The 25,814-nt window shown below is 40.9% G+C and overlaps 1 protein-coding gene across 1 annotated transcript in view; it reads left to right on the top strand.

The window, feature by feature from the left end:
- Positions 1-4,591: 4,591 nt before the first annotated feature.
- LOC146671199 (protein shisa-8-like) overlaps positions 4,592-25,814 on the top strand; it is a 56,272-nt gene continuing 35,049 nt past the window's right edge. The window contains exons 1-2 of the mRNA XM_085405045.1: positions 4,592-5,339; positions 5,762-6,401. Coding sequence (XP_085261171.1) covers positions 5,836-6,401 — 566 coding nt within the window. The 5' untranslated portion in view covers positions 4,592-5,339; positions 5,762-5,835. The remainder of the gene's footprint in view (positions 5,340-5,761; positions 6,402-25,814) is intronic.

Below are 25,814 nucleotides of genomic sequence, written 5' to 3'. Positions count from 1 at the left end.
GTGTTCGCTCTGAGCTTGTGGGTGTTGCACTATCAACCAGTTGGTCCCAAACTCTCTTAACTCCTTCCAATTAAGAAAAACCAACACAATCATTGGGCAACACTCCACTAATTTTTTCCACTAATCACAAGGACGTTGCCATCCTGTTTCTACTCTAGTGTAACTGAACTAAGTAGCTTATTTGTACGATTGGAAACAATCAGGCTGCAAATTTTCCTAAAGTCTGACAGGTTTGCATTAAGCTAACTGTCTCCAATCAAAAGCTGATTTCCATGTTTTACACAAACTGCCCTGATTACTGTTCGCTGTGAAACAGTGCAAACAAAAAGAGCTGTTGGTTGGAAGGGAAAGAGAAGCTTCAAGCAGTGAGCAATGAGTGAGTTTGCATGAATGAATAAGGTTAAGTGATTAAATGAAAACTGCTGTTATTTGACTAAATCACTGTGCTTACTTTCCCAGAATAAAACATCGTGCTACATTAAAAGAATGGAACGTTTTTAATCAGCACGGTGAACTTATTTTACATACACTGCTATATCTAATTAATGCTAAGGAGAGTTTTAGTTCGCAGACCTGAACTGATGGTCTGTCCACTTAACACACATCTGTATGGTAGTTGATAATTAAACCCAAAAGTCCATGCGGTTACAAAAAATTGGCATCTTCAGCATCTGAGTACAAAATTTACTTTATTGGAACCCAAGGTTACCTGAGCAGACTCACCCAAACTGTAACACGGCAGTTCTGCAGAGATGTGTTCAAGTTGTTCAATCAACACATTCATGCTGTTGACTTTTGTGCATTGTAACTTTCTGTAAATCAAATGTCTTTTGTAGAGCACAAATGTGTGCGCTGGCATTCTCAGTATCTGACACAAAGGTCCTTAAATGTTACTGTAAGGCTGTCCTTGTTAAGGGAGAAAATAATACATGCGTATGCATCCTAGGTAACATCACCAAAGAGCAAAGCTATGCAATGCAGAAATGGGAGTCTGCGTGCTGTCAGACCATAGCCATGCAGAAAAGAAGAGAGAAAGTGAAGTGATTTAAGATCTCCCATTCAATCTGTTCTCTGCCCGCCATCGTTCCCCTGGGGCCATCTTTGTACCTCTTCATCCATTTTCATCCCTCTTTGCCTCCTGTCCTGCTCTTCAGCCAACACGCTGTGCACCTATGTCTCACTGCCTTTCTGACCACTGAAAAGCAGCATCTTGCCTATCTGAAAGCACACCAAGCTTTCAATCACACTGACTTTGAATTTTTTTTCTTTCCTTTTAATTAATGACCTTCTTTAAATGAGAGAAAATATGCTGAGGACACTGCCAGACAGGAGGACGGAGGAGGAGGATTAGCTGATTTGTGCCACGTAGCGGTGGTGTGAAGTCACCGGAGCGTGCGTGTCGGCATGAATGTTTTCGTGTACCTTTGAAGTATGCACATGTGTGTTTCTTTGACATAACTCCTGACGCGCTTTGCCAGAGATTTTAAGCGAATTTAGGCCGAGAGGGTTGGACAGAGTACACACAGCAAGAGAACATGAGCCTTGGGCTTGCAGGGGCAAAAAAAAGAGAAAAAAAACAAAGGATAGCGTGACTCAAACACAAGAGTCTGTAGTGAATGTGTGAGAGAGGGGAAAAGAAAATGGATGATAAGAAGATAAACAAAGATAAAATAGAGAGGGGGTGAGAAGGAAAGTATAGGAAAGCTTTAAAGCTTTTATGCAAAAATGATGATGCTTGGCCCCTTCAAAGCCAGACCCAAAGGCACTACTTCTTTTGCTTCTTTAAAAATCTGGCTCACATTCCGCATTAAATCTGTAAGTATTCAAAATTCATAATCGTCTGCTTCGCCATCTCTCTTCGGTTCATCCTGGAAATTTTCTTGGAGACTGTCCGTCCCTGTTCCTCTCCTGCCTTTCCTGTTTCTTTCTCTCCACGCCCAATGTCACCTTCCCTTGAGATGGTTTTCCTCCTACCTGTCTGCTCCCTTCCTATGTATATCTCTCGCTCCCTCCCTCACTCCTACTATCCCTCTGTCAGTTCCTATTCCACTAGCTTTCTCCATGTTTCTTAATCCCCCTCCCTTTCCTATGATAATTCCTCTTCTCTTTCCCTCCCCCTGCTCTATTCTGTCAAGCCACCCTCTTTCTTTGGCAGCCGCTGTCCTCTTCTCTCCTCCCCTCTTTTCTCTCTCTTCCTGCCTCCTCCTTCTCCTTCCTCTCTGTTTATCTAAGTCTTGTTTCCTCTTCCTTCCTTCCTTCCTTTCTTCTTTACACCCTCTGTCAGTGCGCCCCAGGGTGGCTGTGGCTACATTGTAGCTTGCCATCACCAGTGTGTGAATGTGTGTGTGAATGGGTGGATGACAGGTTGTGTAAAGCGCTTTGGGGTCCTTAGGGACTAGAAAAGCGCTATACAAATACAGGCCATTTACCATTTACCATTTCTCACTTCAACCACCGCTCGCTCTTTCCCTAAATCAGCCCTAATAGACTGCAGTGCCACGCATGGTCCAAACATGCTCACACAAAGACGAACTGTGCAGAGGTATTAGCGCAGTAATTACGCTGAGGCACAAACACGCACACATTGCAGATGAACACACCAGCATTCCTGCACATTACAACGTGCTGCTCAGTCAGCATCAATTCTTCCTATATGTTGAACTGTGGCATTTTGGAAAAAGGAAAACAGCACAGAGGAGGGAGAACCATGGAAAAATGGGCAAAGAGAGTGGATAAAGCATAGGAACAATGGAAGAATGAAAACCCAGGCACAGGGCACCGGACATAGATAAAAGAAACTGAAAAGGTTAGAAAGACAAAAGGCAAACGGAGATGAAAAAGGACAGAAATAGAGGTAACCTGAAACAAAAGGGACAAAGAGTGAGTGTTGACGAGGCCGAGACAAAAACACAGGAAAAATCAGGAGGAGGGAAAAAGAGAGAGGGAGAGAGTGTCAGTGACACATAATGAGGGAGGGAGGAGGAGAGTGAAAGGGAGAGTCAGCAAGCGGGAGCTGTGTTCATTTGCGCACAAAAGATATGAGTGAGTATGGATGTGTGTGTGTGTGTATGTGTGTGTGTGTATGAGAGAGAGAGAGAGAGAGAGATGCTGAGAAGGAGGGGAGGAGTGAGCAAAAGAGGGAGGAGTGACTTGGGAGAGGGAGGAGTGAGAGCGAGAGTGCGCGGGATATTGTCATCTGGTCCTGCCAGAGCAGCAGCAGCAGCAGCACTGCGAGCATCACCAGTGGACGGGATACACCCGCTGCAAGCAGAGTGAGGCGACGAGGAAAGGATGGAATACACACTGATGAGGAAGCAGCAGCAACAACAACAACGGGGAAACATGGAATAAAAAGAGCATTTATAGCGTCTCCTTTGCTCTTCACTTCTGTTTGGAGCATCCCACAAGCAGATCACCAGTGAAAACACATACATATGATATATATATAAAATTCCTATACATATATATCAAATTATGCCTGTTTTCAAAGAAGCTGCAGCCGGACAAAGGACTTAATTGACAGCAAAATGTATGAAAATTGGGGGATAATGTGCAACATTTGCTTAAAAACTGTTGCATATTAATGCTTTAAGCTTTTTTGTAATTCATTCTTTTTTTTTTGTTCTCAGTGGGGAAAAAAGACAAATTAAAAAAAAATATATATACAATGATGCTAACGGAAAAATTGAAAAACCTGCCAACTGAATAGTTGAACCAGCAAGAGCGAAGCTCTTCTGCTGCACGCAGCTCTATATTTCCAAAAGGGGGCTTCTTTTGAAAACAGGATATTTTTTGATCTGCCCTCGGTGCCACTCTGCTGTTTGGCTGTCGCATCTCCACTTGTCTTTGTCATCCAGCTGGGCTGCGGGAATATTTATTCCAGCAAGGCTCGTGCAAGTGCGCTGGCTGAAAGTGCAAAGGGCAGTCCACGGGCTCTCTGACCTCACAGTGATATTTCCTCAGCAACAACAAACAGCCCTACTTAGAGGCTGTGGGCAAACAGTAAGGTAAGTTGTGGAAGAGACAGAAAAAGAGAAAATTATAAAATAGAGAAGATAGAGCGAGATCAGAGTGTAAAGAAAGAAAAGAAAAGACTGAGCCAAACACAGGAGCAGACACAGCCATTAAAGAACAAACCACTCCACTCCTGGTCAAGTATTTCCGACAGGTTTATCTTTCTCACGGCTTCTCCAGAGTCTCGGCTGCAGCAGCACCAAGACATTAAGATCACGACATCAGCCCTCCCCTTTCTCCCCCCCTCTCTCTCATCTCTCCTCGCCTAAGCACTTGAAGGGCAGGACTGAGCGGGCTGATAGACAGAGTACCCAGCTGGTGTCCTGGGTCTGTTAGAGACCCTGGGATCCACGGAGAGGAGGGGTTTCAGTGGAGCACACACAGAGCAGCAGCAACAGGAGCCCGGTGCCCGCAGAGCACGAAAAACCACTGGACTCTTGTGGGTCGCTTAAAAGAGACTGACACTGACAGTGTGCTATCACCAGGGGGATTGGAGCTGTATGTGTTCACAAAGTGAATGTGAGATTACGTGTACGCGAAAACACGCCTCAGGTGCAAGAGGGACGCTTTTGGACTGTAATCACCACAGGATTTTAGCTTGACGAGACCCTGGAGTAATTTCCCCAAAAAAACAGAACAGCTGTTGTTACCTGTTGGCTCTGACTGGAAATAGAAAGGAACTATCCAATACTGTCTTTAGTCATAAAAGCTGAATATTTAACAATACAAAAACTTCAGTGGATGAAAGACTGGAGCTGCGCTTCTAGGAGAGGAAGTAAACACCCACCAAAGTGGACTCAGGTGACAGCAAAAAGATGCCCACTACAAAAATAAAAAAGCTTTCTGTGAGCGCCGACGGTGAGAGTAAGAGGATGATGGATGCAAGTTAAATCTCAAGAGGGAGTAGTGGGTGACGAAGACAACTTAAGTGAAAAACTATTGATCAGAGTTTTTTTTTATTCCCTTTTCTTTCTTTTTAATGATATCGCAACTGATTTGGCTCCATTGCCGAGCATTAGAGTTTTTTCCCCACACCGGAATATGAGTCCATCTTTGGAGTGAAAAGTTTTCCACGTGGGAACCCATGACTGCCTGCAGGTTTCAGAGATATCTGCCTTTACAGCTAGCAACATCAGGACCCCAGACTTCCCACTTTTTGCGGATTATTCGTTCACTCTGCGGGGGAGCTTACTGTCAGAAATGCCAGAGGCGAGTTCATCCGTAGGTAACGCGGCCTCCTAAACTGGATTCCCTCCAAGCCACCAGCTTTGGATTTGTCTACAACCGCCTCTGCTGTCTGCCGATGACATATGGCTTTGTAAAAGGTGACAGAAATTTTAGAATGCGCTTTGACACACACACCTACACGTATTTAACTGCCGAGGACTATCGTGTGTCTCTGCATGTGAGTTTCCGCTCACAAGGGCCCACGTTTACTTTAGCTAGGAGCATGTTAAAATGGGAGATTCTTTTTCCTCACTTGTTCTGCTCCCACAGTGACAGTTTAGTTTTCTGTAAATCGGAATTTTAATAACTAGTTAATGAAGGCTTTTTTAAAATGCTTCTTCAGATTATCACTCTGGGAAAAATCTCTTGATCTCTCCTCTTCAGCTTCCTGTTTCACTGATACTGTATCTCATTAAGTTGCACTGCTTGCACAGCAAAAAGATTCATTTATTTGCTATAACTAACAGCTCTGGGCAAGGAGGATATTTAACTCTCTATTTCTTTTATTTCTAACACCTAGGTGCTTTCAGTTGGAACTGTCATTAACTCTTACACATCAGGACTAACATCACAAGATACTGGAGTAAGACCAAGATGGCTGCCATCATTCATCCACTCTTGGTGAACTTATCTTTAGCCGTCCTCCTGGGTTTGATCTCTCTGGGAGGTCTGAACTTTCAGCCGTCAGGTCAGGCTTTGGCGCAGTTCTCTTCCAACAACCAGACAACAGAACCATCTACGTCACCAGAAGCAGCGCTAATAACCCCGACACCAGACACAGAGGAGCAAGCAGGTCCGACTGGGGATAACCGCTGTTGGGGTTACTATGATGTGATGGGCCAGTGGGACCCACCTTTTAACTGTAACGCAGGTATCTACCTGTTCTGTTGCGGTTCCTGCTTCTACCGCTTCTGCTGCCAGTTCAAAATCCACAGTTTGGATCAGACATCCTGTTCAAATTATGACACACCTGTGTGGGCAAACACGGGACGACCGGTGGCACCTGTTACAGAAGCCCAGGAGGAACCGGACCGGGATCGGACCCACATGATTGTGTATATTATCTGTGGAGTGGTGGCCATCATGGTGCTGGTGGGGATTTTCACCAAACTTGGGCTGGAGAAGAGTCAAGGAGGGCAGACCGACATGACCAACTCTAGGTAGGAACTGAGAAAAGTAAAACAATGAATGAAGTGATATGCAATAGATGAATGATACTGGGCATCGACTAAAGAGTTAAGTAAAAATATTTTTGAGGAAATTAAGTTTTTTGCCAAATGAGAGATAAATGTCTTTAAAGTTGCTAAAGCTAGCAGCCAGTTAACAAAGCTGCTTTTCTGGGTAGTATTCTCTATGTGAAGCTAAGCTAACCTTCTACTGGCCACACCTACATATTCAGACAATAAGTTGGTTCTGATTTTAGCAGACTATAGGGCTAGCATGCAACTCCAACAGAACCAAAGTAGCAGTGCAACCAAATTTTATTAGACTCATTTTGGTAATTTCCAGCTCTACATTTTATCCACTAAATCTACTAGCGTAGCTTTGCATGACTGGGTATTTGTGCAACTCCCTACCTAGTATCCTCTCTCTTTTAGACAGCACTCCCTTTAAGACAGCGTTTTCCTGATTGGTTGCTTCTTGCAAACAACGATTTTGATGATGGGTGGGGTTCCTGTGCTCTCAGCCAGAGAGAAATGTCAAACTATGGAGTTGTATCACAGAAAAAGAAGAAAGTTTCTTTTCTGTGAGAATAACCCTGCTTATTTGCAAACATGTCTTTGAAACTCATTTCAATTCACAGCCATAACATCCCATCTCCGTGTCCAAGTCATTCTCTGAATGTTCAAGTATTTATTCTCAACATATGTGAAATGGGAAAACACATGGCTGAGAAGGTCACCAGCTCGGTAATGAATAAAGTGAGTGAATCACAGTGAGGTGATAATGGGTGTGAAGTTTGCAACCACGAGGGAGCAATGGATATGGTGATAGGGTGGGAAAGAGCGAAAGACCACAGGATGGAGGTCAGGCAGCAGGATGGAGATTCCAAAGGACAGATGATTTCGGAGGAAATGACAGTGAGGTTGCGTTGTGTTTTCTCTGCATCAGTGTAGCTGTTTCACATTGATGGGTGATTGATTGCTGTGACACAACTATGACTGTGGCAATGTGTGGCCTCCAGAGAGCAATGAGAAGAGAGAGGTTTTTTTTGTTTTTTTTTTTGGAAGGGTGGAATATTGAGCGGATCTGACTGGAATGCAGCCAGTGGCTAATTCTAGTACAGAGAACGGGTGGGGGTGGGGGTGGGTGTATGTGCGTGGATGTGTGGGTGTGTGAGAGAGAGGGAGTGCTTGGTTTGACCGGATAGCCTGTTGGGTGTTAAGAGTAAGAGCTTCTTTAAAATCCTGTCATCGCCGCGTTTCCTCTCAACCTCCCCAAAGCATGATGAAGAGGAGAAGAGGAGGAGAAGGAAGAAGCAGTAGACATCAGCACTTGTTAATGTTAAACTGCACCATGCCACCAATAACACAATGAAAGATGGCATCGCTTGGCACATTTTATTACCCGAATCAAACAACTGCGTGAATTTGAATTCTTTAGTCCAAGGATTATTTGAGAAATCCTTCGGAAATCTGGTTGACTGTCTTCACCACATTCAAGGCATAATGTGAAAATAAATGTTCAGAAATGTTACGTGTATCCCTTTAATCGGCAGAATAGAAGTGACATAGGTTGATCACATGGTATTTACTGTAACTGTCCATCCTATAATAAAGCAAACAGCTTCATGGTAATAGTGCAAATTTTTCATGTAATGCAAAATTTATTTAAAAAAAACAATCAAGTCAATTTTCTAAGTCTAAGCAAATATCACCCCAGATTAAAATAATTAATATTCATTTTCAGCATTTTTATTAACAAACAAGCAAAACCACTTACTCCCTCCAAAAAAAGCAAAATCAAAGAAGTGCCAGTTAGATTGTTCATTATTGTAGGCTCATTTTAAAATAAAATATCTCATTTTGTCAGTTTAGGGTTTTGTTTCCTATGTTATGCCAGGCGATGGAAACATACTCATTATAAAAGTAATTTAACTGTTTTAAAGTATTTCTACTTTTCGTCACAGTTTTGCCAGACATAAATCAACGCAGCAGATAAACATCATCCACTGCTTTCTGTTAGGCTGATATCAGTAAACAAAGCTAATATCAGCCAAGACCAGTACTGCATACAGTATATACGTATTGTTACATAGACAACCAACAGAAGATTTTTAGATACTACAGCAACATCACATTATCTCGTCTAATGCTTCACTCCCTTTAAGAGTAAACATAGGATAACCTCCTTGAGACCAGCAAAAATAAGGGGTTGCCGGTAATTGCTGTGAATTGTTTTGCATTCGCCAACCCATTTGGAGTAGTTATGGTGACCAATTGTACATCTGCAAAGGCAAAGCCATTGCCCAGGTTGTCTAGTCTGACCAATCACGTTTTGACTTGGAGTGACTGGAATCACTCTCACACCGATTGCCAACATGGTGCAATACATCTGAGTCAGTCTGTGTGGATGAGCTCAATGTGTTTCTATGCGGTCCCCAACCCCCAGGCCATCAACCGGTACTGGTCCGTAAGTTGTTTGATACCAAGTTATGAGAGTTGAGGCTCGGCTGTGAAATTTATGGTTTTCAGGGTTTTTATCGGTTTTTATCGTTAACTCGGTTTCCCTGGGTCTTTTCCCTTGTGTTATGAATAATTCTTCTCTTATTTCTGATTAATGTGAATTTATGTTTATGTGGATGGCCACAGATTTGCAACAGAAAGCAACAGATCTGTAGTTTTTGCACATTTATCACAGTTAATAGCTGTATCATAGCAAATACTGATACTGTTGGTACTGTCAGGCTATCAGGTTGTTTCTATGATGAGGTATAGTTTCCGGTTCACAGCAAGTCAGTGAACATGTCACATCTTCTTCTTTTATCAGATATTTTATATGCCATAATGTATTTATTTATCTTAGAGACAATACTGTATACCTTTTTCTTAAATGAAATATATATTTTTATGTCATAATATACATTTTCTGAACCGAATAATAATTATCCAATATTTTGCCTGTGTACTTAAACTTATCATCCTTATATTGAAATAGAAAAGTTCAGAAAAACAAAATTTAATCAAGTATCCTATTAAGCTATTGTAGTGAGACAGTGTGCACAGTACTGAAGAAGATCTAAATGTAACTGTAATAAACTGGGGTTTTTTTTATGTTTGCTGTAGGCCCATGTTACTTGCATCTTTGCATTTTGGAATGAGGGCTTGTTGTTTGGTTTATGCTCAGAATGTAAAACTTTCAAGGGTTGTACATGATCATAGAGACAGCTAAAAAAGACAGGAAAAGATATTCTTGTGTTTAAATGTCACATGAGTCTGACAGTCAGCGAGGAGGTAAAATTTCCATAATAGCGACACAAGGTGAACATTTGATTTGCTTTCTTTAACAGATTCAATAGTTTTAAAGTTTCACACTATTGTAAAAGCAAATCTGTCTTCATGTGTTTTTTGAAGCACTTGTTCATTCACCTTGAACATGCTTGCCTTTAATGGAAGCACAAAATGAATGCAGACATCATGGATTCAAGCAAAGGTCTCCAAGCAAGCTTGTTATTAACTCACAGGATGGGAAAGAGGTCAGAGACAGAGTGATGACCACTGCAGGAGAGGGACAAAACCAGGAGTGAGAAGATATCCAGAGGGAACAGAGGGATGATATTAAGTCACACCGGGGACTCGCTCATTTTACTATCCCATTGTTAAACACAGCCATTTACCTCATATCTGCCAAAGTATGTGTGTGAGTGTGTGTTGGTATAGGAGAAAGAGGAGAACCCGAGATATGACACATGAGCTAACCACTTCACTGATGTGACCAAAGACCAGTAATGAAAGGACAGTCTGTAGTAGCATTATTATGTGGTGGATGGAAGGATGAGAGGAACAAGCCATGAGAAAGGAAGCTTTTCCGATGAGTGAATGATTAATCCAGAGGGATTCCAAGACATTTTCACTCACAATGTGCCACAGAGAAACACCATATTTTAACACACAGGTACCTCTTTAATATCGACGTCCAGCGTGAGGTGGCATCTCCTACGATTTCACAAACCTACCATTCTTTTTCAGTTCTATAATTTCTATCACTGTTTGCTTTTCTGACATTAACTTGTTTACCATGACACTCTTTGGTTAGTGCTCCCTTATTGATGACACCAGCAGACCACTTTCCCCTGCAGTCAGATGTTAAGGGACTCCTATCGAACCCTATTGAAAAATGACACTGAAAGGGAACTCACTGTGTTACAATGTAAAGGCAACAGATCCTGACCAGGGTTCAGTATGTGATAGTTTGGGAGTGTGAACAGGCTATCAGTCCTGCTGACAGTAGTAGCCACTATAAAGTATACCTTGCTAGCATCATGTTGGACTGTCATTTGCCTTTTAAGCTAATGACGTATTCAACAAGGTGCTGGAAACATTCCTCAGAGATTTCAGCCAGTGTTGACATGATCCCATCACACGGTTGCTGCAGGTTTGTTAGCTGCACATCCATGTGAATCTCCCGTTCAACCACAAGGTGCTCTATTGGAGTGTGCTGAGGCCATTTGAGCACAGTGAACTCAGGTTCAAGAAACCAGTTTAAAAATTATTGGAGATTTATGACATGACATGTTATCCTGCAGGAAGCAGCCATCAGAAGATGGGTACACTGTGGTCATAAAAGGATGGACATATTCAGCAAAAATATTTAGGCAGACTGCGGCATTAAACCGCTGCCACAAGGCAGTGCCAGATTCTGACCTTATCATCTGAATGTTGTAGCAGAAATCAAGACTCATGAGACCATACAACATTTTTCCAATCTTCTATCCGGTTGTTCAGTGATGACGCGATGAATCCTACTTCCGGGCCTAAAGTAGTCTGCGTTTAATATGGCTTTTGTGTTGTTAACATGTTTAATGTTATGTATTTTCTTCTATTTGATCTCAAAAAGCTCCTAAAACAGTCAGTGATCACTGTTGACCTCCCTCGGCTTTTATTACCTCTAATCATTTATTTAAGCTCAGTTTTTAAAACCTTAGGATGTAGCTACAGCCCAGCCCATGCAGCAGTATATGAATGACTAACCTCGTATTGTGGATGGATTATCTCAGTTGTTCTCCTGGCTGAAGTTTGGTCCTTTTACAGCATCCTGCCATGCGATTACATTTGTTCCTGAGCACCGAGAACACTCACGTTAACCTTTATCGAGTGGAAAAAAAGTTAGCTTGTTTATAGTATGCTAACATAGCTGTGTCGCTAGCGGTCACGTAGCACATCATTATATACCAGCTAGCCAAACTTCAGTAACCCTACAAATGTCACTGCTTTTTAGTTTTCTGTCTTCATTTATGTTGGAAGTGATAGCAGAGCTGTACGTTTTAATTTGTTTCCAAAACCCCGCAGTCAGGACATGCTATATTGTATTTAGATAGAAGCTAGCGAGCTAACTCCCTGCTAACTTCTAACTCCGTTAAATGTCATAAATTCCATTTTCATGGATGCCTGGATGTTAAACTCAATTGTTACACCTGGTAGAGCAGAATGCTGATCATTTTATTAAAGATGAAAGACTTTAGACAGTTTTTCAACTCTCAGTAATGCCATAGTGATCGTTTGATATATGGACCTGCAGCGGAGTTTAGGTCCAGACACGGCTAGTGACGTCAGACTGAACAATCGGATTGTCCAATTGTTGACCATTCTGTTGCCCGTCTGTTAGCACAAAGCTCTGTGGCTTCTGACCTTGGGCATCAGCAAGGTGTTTCTGCCTGATAAACTAGAACTACTTACTGGGCCATTCTCTGTAAACCCTAGAGATGGTCATGCAGGAAAATCCCAGTAGATCAGCAGTTTCTGAAATACTCAGCCCAGTCCATTTGGCATCAACAACAATGTCACTCTTAAAGGCACTTAAATCACGTTTCTTCCACATTCTTACACTCAATTTAAACTTCAGGTTGTGTCAAACATGTCTACAAGCCTAAATGCATGTAGAGATAGTTATTGGCTGATTAGATATCTGCATTAATTGCACTTGAACACTTGTACCCAATGAAGTAGCCAGTGAGTGTAGTGTCTGTTTTGTCTGTAAGAGACACTTTTCTGCCAGGAAAGGCTGCGCCTCCGTGAAACTGTTTATCACATCGATTGCATGTCCATCAACAACTGAAAATTCATATTCAGCCTGCATACATTTGACCGAGAGACACCTTCACCTGGTTGCGGGCGACAAATCTATGCGTGTATGTGAGTTTGGGTGCATGTGTGTGTGCAGTCAACGAATAAATCCAGCCACAAAGCTGTTAAGGTGGTAATGCGCTGAAACCCTGGGTCAAGCAATCACAACAGCCAGTGGTGCAATGATAGAGCAGAAGACACACATGTGCACCTGGGCACACACACAAACCTCTCATTACGACCCTACAGTGAGCCCTCTCCCCCTCCTCTATTGCATAGCTTTTCGCCTCCCCAGTGGTTCTTGGTATTTTTGCTTTGCCGTCAGTCTGTCTGTGTCTGCACCTGTTGTGTGGGAACTGCTGCGAAGCAAAATTAAAAATGAATTGTATCTTTTGATACGTGATTCATCTGAGGGAATTAAAATACCACATTAATAAGAGCTCAGCTTGTGATTTTGTGGACTGCAGCAGCACTGAAGGCGCTGGAGGAAAACAAGTTGCTGTAGACAAGGGCCATTCATGGACCTGTACAAGATCACATTACCAAAAAAAAAACAAAAAAAACGCCTAAAGATATGTCTCCAAATAATCTATGCAGAAAGCACATTGGCTAACATGCTGATAATGCCAAAAATTAGAAGGCACTTGTATTGGGAATGCCTTGTTGTAAGCCCACCTTGCACACTATAGTCAGTTTATTTGTACAGCATTAATCAAAACACAGTGGCGCATTAAGCAATTATCATAAAACAATACTTAACAAGCAACAGCATTAATAATCCGAGTGCATGTTGTGAATTAATGGCAGAGTTAGCAGGATAAGCACAGCATGAAAACAGGTCAAATAAAGTGCATTCAAACTCATAGACTCTCTCAACAATTAATACTGTTTCACATATTTTTTTTATACATATCAAGTTTGCTGGGACATTTATACTGGCACCACTGTTTTTGCCAATTGATACAACCTCACTGGTCTAGTAGTACAATTTTTCTTTTACTGACATCAAACACTACGTTTGATGTCAGTAAATTAAGATTTACCGAAACATGCTCCGGCTTCCTGTTCGGTAGCTTTTCTGCCAGTGCTGATTGGATGCAACGAAAAACCATTTTTAACATTTCTGTGCCAATTTCGGTGAATGCTGGAAACAAACCAAAATAGAACTATTCTTATAACCTTTCTATAAAGTCCAAGTTGCAGTTGCATTAAGTAAGTGGGCTCTGGTCTGAATATCATTTAATGTTAATTTTAGTAAATATTAGAAATAAAATGAATCAACCGGTGTCTCATGTAGAGATGGCACGATACCACTTTTTTATGTCCGATACCGATACCGATATCATAAATTTGGATATCTGCCGATACCGATATGAATCCGATATAATGTTTTTTAATCAACAAAACTGTTTTTTAAATATCTTGCTGCATTTTGTATAAGTTCATACTCAAGTTTAAAACAACAACTACACTAAAGCTATTCTGTTATACCTGTATGCAAAAAAAATATTTCATAGTTCAGCAATACTGATCAATCTAATAAACTCAAACCTGCACCATCCTCCCTATTCTGGTATTTTAAAGAGTACTTAGCATAAATATTAAGCAACCTAACTAATAGGGTTCCAACTCCCAGCAACAACAAAAATAAATAAATAAAAAATAGGGAACCACCCCTCACGCTCCACCTCATGATGCTTAATCGACGTAATCAACCTTAATTTGATGCAGTGTGAAAAAAAATGCACAGAAATCAATTATTTTTCAAGAAATATTAAATAGATTCAACATCTCTCTTCAACAAAATTGCAGACTGCACAGATGGTACCTTCCCAAAGGAAAAAGTACTATAGCTTACTAGGGTATATTAGACTTAACAGTTACTATATACAATAATGGACTTCTATACATTTTACATCAGATTAAAACTTTGGGTGTAAGATTCAGATAATTATTTAATAACAGCCAGACATTTTAAATGAGAATAAGAAAGAAAAGTATGTCTTTGTGCCCCCTTTTCCCTGTTAATGCCCTATCGGCCCCCCTGGCTAAACTTTGCTAGATCCGCCCCTGCACAGTTACCAGCGTCAGCTACGTAGAAAAAGATCCTGGAGTAGAAAGTAATATTAAATAAATTCTAACAACAGCTGATCAAGCTTAAACGTGCTGCTGTTGTTCAGCCGCTGGTTTCCTCTTTCTGGTGCAAAGTGGGCCAAAAACAAACAAGAGACACGGACTTGCGACAGAAAAGCCGATCAGCTGATCATTAAGCAGTTTCATGATTGAAGTAGCAGCCGGAGAGCGAGAGGCAGTCGCTAGTTAAGCTTAACTACAAACATTCAGAGATGGACTTACACACTTGCTTTACTTCTCTCGGGATAACTTTGTCAGAGATGAAATGCCGGGTTGCTAGCGAAGCTCCACATGCTATCCAGACCACCGACAGGTCCCGCATGCCACAGCGGCTCTATCACGTGATGCATACTGCTCCGACGTGCTAACGTTCTGAGGTGAGTTACGGCGTGTTGCAAGTTTTGTGAGGTGCTTTCGTGATATTTAATGGATCGGATTACATTTTTTATTTTTCTCCGATATCCGATCCAGTAATTTAGGTCAGTATCGGACCGATACCGATACGTAATATCGGATTGGTCCATCTCTAGTCTCATGTCATATGGTTATAAAGTTACAGGCACAAGAGTACGTGAAGTGCACACATGAAACTTGGTGAAAATAATTATGGGAATGGCAGAAGAAGTGAGACAGAGTAGAAAGTAGCAACATGTTGCCCCCAATTTGTAAGGATGATAGATGTACTTACACACATACACACACACAGGGCACAATGCACCACTTATCGGAAATTGTTCCACTGGAGGGCTGCGTGTTCAAGGTTACAGGTGATTGAATGACACACTGGGGATCTAAACAACCGTTTCCGTCGGCCATTCTCCTCCTTTACAGTATTGTGTTTCATCAAAAGTGCTTTCAATTTCAGTTATTGTTCAGGCACAGTGCCACTTTTTATCATTGCCTGACAGGTGTTTAGAGCCACTGGATAAATATGTGCACACAGCTCCAATTGTTTTTCTGCTTTTCTTGAAATAGTCAAAGCAATAACCAGATGAAACAACACTTAGTGGGTTGTGGAGTGCAATTAGTGTAATTGGTTTGTTTCTTAGACTATAGGGTGATGATGAGACTTAAATTTGTTAAAATAACAAGATATATATTTTATTTATCCCCAAACTTAGGGCACTACAGTGTTACAGCAGCCAAAACATGAACTGTCATAGAAAGAAGCTCAAAAAGGTTAAAAAAAAAAAAGAGAGAGAGATTAATGAATACAAACCTAAATATAATATAATAAGGGGATCTTAAATCTCAAATTAATGCAGTTTTTGTTGTATGAGATGGTGAAGCTTGTGTGTATCTGTCCTTGTCAAAGCACTGCTGTCTTCATCCCCTCACCAACAGCCAGTCATAGCAGATGGCTGCTCTTCTATTGTAGGGTGACTGTTGTTGGCGCCATAGACATAAAACTGAATTGAACTGAATACTGGAGAAAGTGATCAGCTGCACATCCAGTAATTAGAATAGGGGGTAGTCAGGTGGATAAGCCACTAATCATGGCTACAGTCAGTTTAATGATTGCTGCGTCAGCTGATGGAGGAATCCAAACCATGTGTTTACTCAAAGATGCCTCCTGAATGGAGAAACTAGTTGCATGCATTGCTCAGGTTTAATTTTGGCTTCAAATCCTGCAGGTTCCTTCTGGGACAACTCTGAGTTGTAGTTCTGCCCATAGATTTTCACTTGGATTCAGTTCAGGTGATTGGCTGGGTCACTCTAGCAGCTTCTTTTTCTTTCTCTGAAACCACTTGAGTTTCCTTGGCTGTGTTTGGGATTATTGTCTTGCTGAACTGTCTTCCCTGGTTTCATCTTCATCATCCTGGTACATGGGAGCAGATATTTATCAAGAAAGTCTGGGTACATTTTTCCATTAATCCTTCATTCAATTATATGAAGCGCGCCAATGCTGTATGTTTAAAAACAGCCCCGCACCATGATGTTCCTGCCTCCAAACTTCACTGTTGGTATTGTGTTTTTGGGGTGATATGCAGTGCCGTTTGAACTCCAAACATGGTGTCTATTCTGGCATCCAAAGAGTTAAATCTTGGTCTAATCTGACAGACTATATTCTCACAGTATTTCCTAGGTTTGTCTAAATGTTGTTCAGCAAACTTTAAACACACTTTTTTAAGATTTTTACTTACTGATTCCACCTGGTCGATTTATAGTGAAATAATGTTCTTTCCACTTCTGGGTTATGACCCCAACAGTGCCATAATCCAGAACCTGCAGTAGTTTAAAATTCTTCTCTAATCAATGCCATCAGTATGTTTCGCAACATTACAGTTTTGAATGTCTTGGTTTTAACCGTCATGAGCGGTTTCTTGTGTGACACCTTGGTAATAAGACACGTTTTTATAGGCCATCAGTTGGGACTGAACCAGCTAATAGGCACCTCCCTTTCTTCATGTGTTCAATACTGTTTCCCTGTGTGATTTCTCATTACTGTACATGAATTTATTTATGGGCATCTATAGCTTGATTTCTTTGGATGTGTGGATTGGATGTGTTGTTACCGAGAGCTGGTGAGAATGTCATGTCAATAGCACCTTTAGAAATATACTTACTTAGAAAATTGGTGACGCGTTCAATACTAATTTTACTCACCGTATGTCTGGAATAACACCACTTTTCAATCACAACCGCTGCAATCCCTCCATATTTCTTTTTAGATTAACATCCCTGTCTTTCCAAAAAAGTCCTGAAGCTATGTAAGGTCACACTGTGGTCTGAGAAGTGTGAATGTGACAATGTCTCGCCACGATGCTCTGTGACACTTCATGAAGCTCCATGATAAAGTCATTATAAATAAAACAACCACAATGGAAGCTGCTGCAACAGGCAGAACAACACCAGGAAAAAACAACTTGATAACAAAATAATGTGTAAAGTAGTTACCATGAAGATGTTTAGTGACGAAACCTGACAAACACAGGGAATGCCTTAAAACCAGGTCCTTCCAACTGACGTGTCTGTAACTCATCACTGATGTAAAGCATGCAGCAGTGCTAATATCGCCTTTGTTGTCAGTGCTGTTGTTATTCTCACCTTTCATTAACATAAGCGTGTTTTGGCTTCTATCTCGAAAACGCAGCAAGGCTGAGTTAGCTCATTAAATGCACGTCTCCCTCAAAGCTTAATCTGAAAATAAATTCTTTGATGCTGCTGCGGTATGAAAAATAGACTTTGCCTTTCCCAAAGTGCACAGCTAACTCAAATCAGCAAGGAATTATTGTTTATCCGTTTTATCGTCTTCTTTAAGGAGATGCTTACGGTTGTGAATATTTTCTACCTCAGTCTTGTTTGTGCCATCAAAGTCCATTACTGACTTCACTTTGTGTTTCTGTTCTTCACTTTGCCACTAAATCCACAGTTTAAAACACATAACAATGCCAAAGTTATCACCAGCAGCTCAACTCTAAAAGCGGTGAGAATATGCAAACATAAAAAGCACTAAAGCACACATTTTGCTTTTAGCTGACTCTGACTTTTATGTGCCAGCCTTAAAATTTTCTTTCATGTGTTTCAGTTATTGGAATGCTGCCCTGGAGGATATCAGGTCCATGTGTTTTATCCAGAAACTAGACTGACACATTCAGTTTTCTGGATATCACGTCTTTATGTGCTTATATTTCCATAAAATTATGTATGAATATCTTTTACTTGTAATAGAGTACTGTTTTGCTTTCATCATTGCTACTCTTGGTTGATGCGTCCTTCTGGAAATGCTTATCAATACTTTGCATTTCCGCTTATACGGTGTGAATTTTTTACCTATTAGAGACGGCTGTATCAGTTGCGTTGTGATTGTAACTCCACACCACACCTCAGTGCAGCAGTGAGACCAGACTGCTGCAGAGCCCTGAAGTTCTTAAGCTCAACTGTTGCTGCAGTGGCTGTGAACCACATCAGCCGATTGCCAGACTTTCTCTGAATCTTAAACGTCCCCCTTCCTTTCTCTTTCACTATTTCTAATTTCCTGTTTGTCTTCCCATTTTTTTCCTGTATTTCCTCCTTCTACCTGGTTCCCCTCTCATGTTTCATGCACAACATCAACACTCTTTGTGGCAAAAACTGGGCAGTAAAATGTGCATGATAATTGATATACAGTACTGGTGTGTACATTATGCACACTGTTAAAATACTGGAAACTGTTGAAAGAGTTTTAAGAAACGTATTTAATTGATTAGTACCAAAATATGTGAGATAATCAGATGATATGCAAAATCTGTACGTCTTCAAAGGTGTAATTTCCACATTTTACTTTAGGTTGATCTTCATGCATCTTAAGTTTCAAGATGATACAATCTTTGTATACTAATTTCTGTTGCACTCAGTTATTTATGCCCTTTCTCCCTGGGTGTTGAGTTTTAGGTTGTATACAGACTGCTCTTTCTGATTGGTCAAGGTTTCTGGTAGATTAAAACAAAAACACTTTATCTATGTATGTTTCAGCAAACACCTATATCAAAAAACATCAATCCTACAGACTTATTTTCATTTAAATAAGCGCACCAACGTTACGAGAGTTTACAGCACGTTTACCATAAAGAGCTAAAGCACCACAGTTCACTGTCTGTTCAAAGAGAAACCACAATACAGATAAATGGAGTGTGATCGCTTCATAATGAGAGGTTTATTTTTGAGCCTAGCTGTGGGCTGTTAACAACAATCTGTGTCACTTTTGACTTTGCAATTTGGAGGCTCTGTAGGAGGTTTGTGAAGGCACAATTGCAAGTGGATATACTTACGTCTATATTTTCTCTGAAAGTACTTCAGTTAAACTCCGCTGACTGTGTGAGTCGCATTGTGTGTCTCTGAGCTTCTTTGTGACTGTGTATATTTGTGTGGGTATAAGTCTGTGTACAGTCTACATGGAGTTGGGAACATGCCGTCCAGCATGGGCTCTATTTTCACTCCAGTGATCCTAGTAATGGTCTTGTCCCACTGTAGACTGATGCTGGCTACAAGTCGACCTGACAGAATATCAACTGCTTACATGTAGCTGTTTGCTGAAGCGCACACAATAGAAAGCATTATCACTCACCCTGTGCTCTCTCTATCTATCTATCTATCTATCTATCTATCTATCTATCTATCTATCTATCTATCTATCTATCTATCTAGAATATTTATGAACTAACTACGGCATTTACAAGCATATTGCAACATGTATTTTTCAATGAAATAAATATGCGTGTTATCCTCAGTCTCATATTTTCCTCTTCGGCTGCTTCAAACAAATGCAACAGTACAAACAGCTTAATTAAAAGCTCCTTCCACTTGGCCAGCTATGATATTTAACTTCAACACTTAAGGTTTCAAATAGTCTACAATTGCAAAAGCCCAAATGCTGTCAATTTAAAATGATAAATAAGTATTCGTCTATATCGCAGCTACTAAAGATTCCTATAAAGCAGAGTTCAGTATGCTTCGATTATGCACTTTTTTCAGCTTTCTGCAGGGCAAATCTCCATAAAGGGAAGGAAGCAACTCTGTTACATTGACTGAACTCAGCAGCAGACCCTTTCAAACTCTAATAGTTCTACAGCATCTTGGACCTCAGTTTTAAATACTAGCTGCACAATAACTGGCAATGGCCTTCATAACTGTAGGATGTCACAAAACACAGCCCAGGCATTTACCTGCAATTTAACAAATTGAAGGAAGAGGCTTTACAGCCTGAATGCAGTTAATTCTTTTTTATTTAGTTAATGGTAGTTTCCACTGAAACAGCTGTTCATGGTGGTTTAATGAAAAGTTGGAAAGGAAGACATCTGGATCCTTTGTGATAAATACTGCTACTAAACCACGTATGGTGATATTTAGGTCACTTAAGTTAACAGAAAAAAAACAGCCATTCATTTCTAAATGGTTAAAGGACAAAATCTGTATCATCCAGTTAGCTTTCTCCATGGGAGCTCTGTATTCACAACTAGCTCACTACTGTGAAGATAGCCATCTGTAAACAGAGCAAATTTGAGTTGAAAAATTAAGCTCATCAAATGTTTACCAGTTGATGAGGCCCGCATAGATGATTAATTAGCATATTATAATGTCCTTGTTATAGGGCTGTGCTATATGACCAAAATCTCATATCCCGATATAAGACATCTATCGTCCGATAACGATATAAATCACAAAAATGTAACATTTTCTGTAAATTCTGTGAATCTCGAGCAGCTCGACTTGCGTGAAGTGTTTCCAGCTGCGTGTTGTGTAGCTGGAGTCGAATGTTTTAACCGATGCATGAAACGATACATTTTCAGACATAAGTTGTAACGGCCGCCGTTTTCTTTGTGAATATTTATTACACGGCGTGCTGCAGGGAAAAGCCTGTTCTAACGTTTGAGTCTAAGGTTTATTTTTAGCACCTGCCGGGCCTTTTTTGCTTCCCATCCGTAAACACTGCATACTCTTTCATGTGATTCAGTGTATTTTGAAAAGCCTCAACAGGATCTTGAGCTTTATTGTGAAAGGTTTATGTGGAAAATAAACAAGCGGACACGCGATGGTGGTGTGGTTATATTAAATATAAGAGAAAGAGAGAAAATTAATATAACCACTACAGTGACCATCAAAACGATGAAAAAATATTGCTGTAAACAGTTTATCTTGTAACACCACGAAACAAACGACAGCGTAAAATGAAACGATAGATGTTTGTATATCGTCATCCGATATATATCGTTATATCGAACAGCCCTACCTTGTTACTATATCATCAATCAATAACACAGGAAGTTCAAACACTTTTATCACTGTCCTAATTATCCTACGTGCATGTCTGTGTGGTTACTAATAACAAGCAATAGGGATATACACCTTATACTACACAATTATTTCATTCAAGGTGTTGTATTCTAATACAAACTTTAATTTTCTTTACTTCTCCGTTATAAATTGTGAGATCCCAGCCACTATTTGGTGTTTGGGATGTTCCAAGTGTTTTTCCCATTCTTTTATCCATCTTTTGATTTCTTCCATGGCCCTTGTCCTTCTCAGTAGTGACTTTTCAGCTCTTATCTTACAGACACTATCAAGCTTACACATCACAGAGGATAAAATAATCGAGAAGGACCTGTTCTCTGTGAAATTTATCGTTTCCCCTTCATCATTCTCCCACATAAACTTCCCACTGTTCCATTTCTATCTGTCCGTTTGCTTTATAGTCCCAAAAATACCTTCCTTCAAATCTTTGTGCAGTTTCAACATTGTGCAGGAACAGAGATGAAATAAAGAGGAAGATGAGTGCCACGGAGGGGAACCACAAAAGGAGGAATGGGATAACACAGCAGGGAGGAATTCACTTCTTTGCTTTGCTATCTACATTCATCCCCTTCTTGTTCAGCTTCCATTTGCTTTTCTTTTGTGTGCTCGTCTCATTCCATTGTCCTCTCTTCGTCTCAGTCTTTATCCTTTTCACTTTTGACTTTTTTTCTTCCTCTCATTCCCATTTCTTCTTATTGCAAATAAAGACACCAATGCAATCATCATCTACTAGTGATTCTCTTAACATTGTAGCAGGATCAAAAGACACAAATTAGTCTCATCTAACTGGCACGCCTTGCTTTAGAGAGCAGTATTGTATTGCTGCCATCTGTATTATACATGTGTTTTTTACACAAGTTAATGAATGTGCTTTATCGTAACCATGTTTGTTTCTTGTCAGCAGTAGCAAACACTTACATACTCACCCATTCCTAACCTTTATAACGTTGTTATATATTTAATGCAGGCAAAGTGAGCATGCAAATCGATTAATTTCCCCACAGCATGCGTTATGCAAGTGCACCTGCCTGCACAACAACACACAAATATCTTGTTAGAGACCATAGAGTCCAGCACCTATATATGTTGTGACCAATCTATCCAGTAGTTTCTCACATTTTTGACTGAAAAGCTGGGTTGTCCATCTTCCTCCCACAGAAGCTCAAATTCAGAGAAAGAGAGAGAGAGTGAGAGAAAGGGGGAGGGAAAAGTGGAAAGTTCCTACATTTTTCCAGTGCGGCAGTTTTCCTGGTATTTACTGCAGCTCAAGAAAACATGGTGTAACTATCAGTAAGATATGAATAAATCTGTGTAATATCCGCTTCAGACTGCTTCATTGCTGTAATCAGAAACAAAACACTGCGGCTGCCTAAATCACGGAGAACTGACCTAGAATGCAGAAATGAATGAACTGAAAGTGCTGACTGAGACTGTGTCTCACAGAAAATAATGACACGCCTCAGTCTGATTTTTAAAGTACATTTTTGTGCGAGATGCCAAATGCTGGTGCACTTTTGATTGTCGTTATGAGTTTGTGCAAAGCTAGATGGCTGGATATCTTTATAAAAGAAAGGACAGCATCATCTTTAACCTCCTAGGACCTGGCGTCAACATATGTGGACATCACATGCTTTTGCTCTACAGGAGCCTGGTATCCACCTACCAGAACATTATAACTGCCACTGTTCTATCAAAATTTAAAACGAATGTCCTCATATGTGGATCTCATTTTTCTCAGAAACAGAAATCAGGTAAAAAAAAACAAAAAAAACCCCAGGTAATTCTTTGTTTTTACATCCATCAGGTCCCAATTAGCCCAAATAACAAAGAGAAATTGTAAATCTATGCCATGAAAGAGTTCAGATCTTAGGAGGTTGAAAAGAGAAAAATGTTAATCAAAATCCTCTAAGAAAGAAGTCTCTTCGCCTGGAAGCCATGTTAAACAAGTCCAACAATTTCAATATCTGGGGTCCCTCGTCGAGGAGAAGAAAGTGGGATCATCAGCGGAGATACGCTCCAGAACTGGGCAGGCGGCGGCAGCATTCGCCTCCCTGCGCTGGTGCGTCTGGAAGAAGAACAACATCTCATTAGCAACAAAGATCCGCCTTTACCAAACCCTGATCCTGCCCATTCTACTTTACGGTGCAGAGACGTGGACAATGCTCAAACACGACCTGAGCAAGCTTGAAGTTTTCCAAATGCGTTGCCTTAGATGCATGCTCGGCGTTTCCCTTCGCGACCGTCATTCGAATGACACCATCCTCACCAGCTGCGGCAGCCAACCGACGATCGACGACCTAATCCAGCGCCGCCGACTCCGTTGGTTTGGCCACATTTGTCGAATGGACCCGAGCCGCTACCCCACCGATTGGAGGGTGCATCGAAATGCACCAAAGAAGACATGGATGAAACAAATCCAGGATGATTTGAAGGCCCTTCGACTTGAACCCGAGCAGGCAAGAACCATCGCCTTAGATCGAAAAGCGTGGAAGATAATCGTTGGTCAAGCAAGAGAACCTGCGGCACCTACACCTACACTGGTTGCGCGGCAGACCACCGCCGCTGGTCGCCTGCTAAGGACAAGAAGAGGAAGCCATGTTGGCAACAGAGCTTTGCAGTTATTCCAACAGTTAAGGAGAGAGCCATTAGATTAATTGGTCACGCAAAGACGATGTAGAACCACCAGATACCAGTGTGATCTCTCTTTCTTAAAATATCTTTTAAAAAACATCACCAAAACCTTTAAATGTTGTGAAAACCTTAGAGATGATACAAAATTGAAAGAAAGGAAACTAAACAGGGAACTGCAGGTGACCTGTCTGCCCCCTGAGATCCTCTGCGGCTCTTATAATGTATCAGAATATTTTCAGCTCCCCCGAAACAGGAAGCCTTGTTAGTGCTGATCCTAAAGGAAAGCTCTTCCTGCTTTGTCTATTAATAAAGCCTAAACCTTGCCACAGCAACACCTGCGCCCTGATATTCTTACTTTAAAAAGGAGTGCTTAGGGGGTTGAGATCAGCTTGACTCTGCTCAGGCTGAGGGAGAGTAAAATGTATGAATACAAAATGAGCTACATACATAAATACACATCATACAGAATAATCAGTGTATTAATCAGACACATAATCACTTCTACGTCAAGCAAAGGTTATGAATCTGTTCAATTACTGTTAGGCAGCTTAATAAGAATTCAGCTAGAGGTTACTGGTGTGTTAAATAGCCATTCAGTGATGCAATGGAACTAAAAGAGATACAGTGTGAGATCAGAATCATGTGAGAGCTGTTCAGGCTGGTTTTCTTCCTACAGCGTGTTATTTTTCTATGCTTTACTGTGTATATCAGAGGTGCAACATGCCGTATGATCGATGAGTCCGCAGAGTTTCGGGGCTTACAGTCGATACCACTCCTATATCATTTCTGTCTTTGGCTCCACTCCCTTTAACCTCTCCCTTCTTCCTCACACCCATTCACACTCATAAGAAAACAGCAGCGATCTACAGTAGCACAGACAGCACAGAGCTGTGTTTACCATTTGCACACTTGCCGTCTCCAAATAGAAGTTTCCTGTTTTACTAAAGGAAGCACTTTGTTCCTTAAAAAAAGGAAAGAAAGAAAGCAGACTGGAAGAATACAAGCTGTTTTCCAGGGAATTGATGCCTTTGCAAACTAGCAAACATGTATCCGATTAGCACACACACTCAACCTTACTTTCTCGCTCTCTCTGCCTCTCTAACAAACACACACACGCACAAACACACACGTATGCTCAGCCTTTAAAAATGCCTTGAAAACGAATTTGTTTTAAAAAGCCCAGATATAACATCTACCCCCGCCTCTTATTGTTTGTCACGCCCCACTTCTGTCACACATGCATACACAAACGCACCAAAGCACAAATCCCAGGAAGAACACTGGTTCAGTTTATGCTGAATTTTCATACAAAAATTAAAAAATGTACAAAAGTCTGCAGACAGACTTCAGCCAGCTTCTTTTTTTACAAGACGTCAAAAACACCTTACAAAGTGTGAGAAAGCGTCCCTGCCCTGACCGTGGCTGCGTGTTTTTTTGCACTCAGGAACAATAACACTGTGTTTGCGCTATAATGAAAATCAATCAGGACCGTGCCCTGCAGTTACAGCACATGACGACACTGTCATAATCCGCAAGAGCCCCTGTGAGCAGGAGCTGCCGTGTCTCTTGCTCCGGCTAATGAGCCAAGTATTAAATTCAGTATGTTACCTGGCTATTTGGAAGTCTCCCATCATCACTGGAGACATGCCCAGTTCTCTAAAACGCTGTCATCTCTCCATCTCCCTTTACTTCTATTTTGGTAGGCTAATGATAGCCAAGCTTGCAAAAAGCTTGCAAAAAGTGTGATAAATTTAA

The sequence above is a fragment of the Rhamphochromis longiceps genome, linkage group LG4, assembly GCF_057381845.1.
Source record: "Rhamphochromis longiceps isolate RC_006_pf linkage group LG4, R_longiceps_female_GT1.1, whole genome shotgun sequence".
Classification (NCBI taxonomy): domain Eukaryota; kingdom Metazoa; phylum Chordata; class Actinopteri; order Cichliformes; family Cichlidae; genus Rhamphochromis; species Rhamphochromis longiceps.
This window is presented reverse-complemented; position numbering and strand designations above follow the sequence as displayed.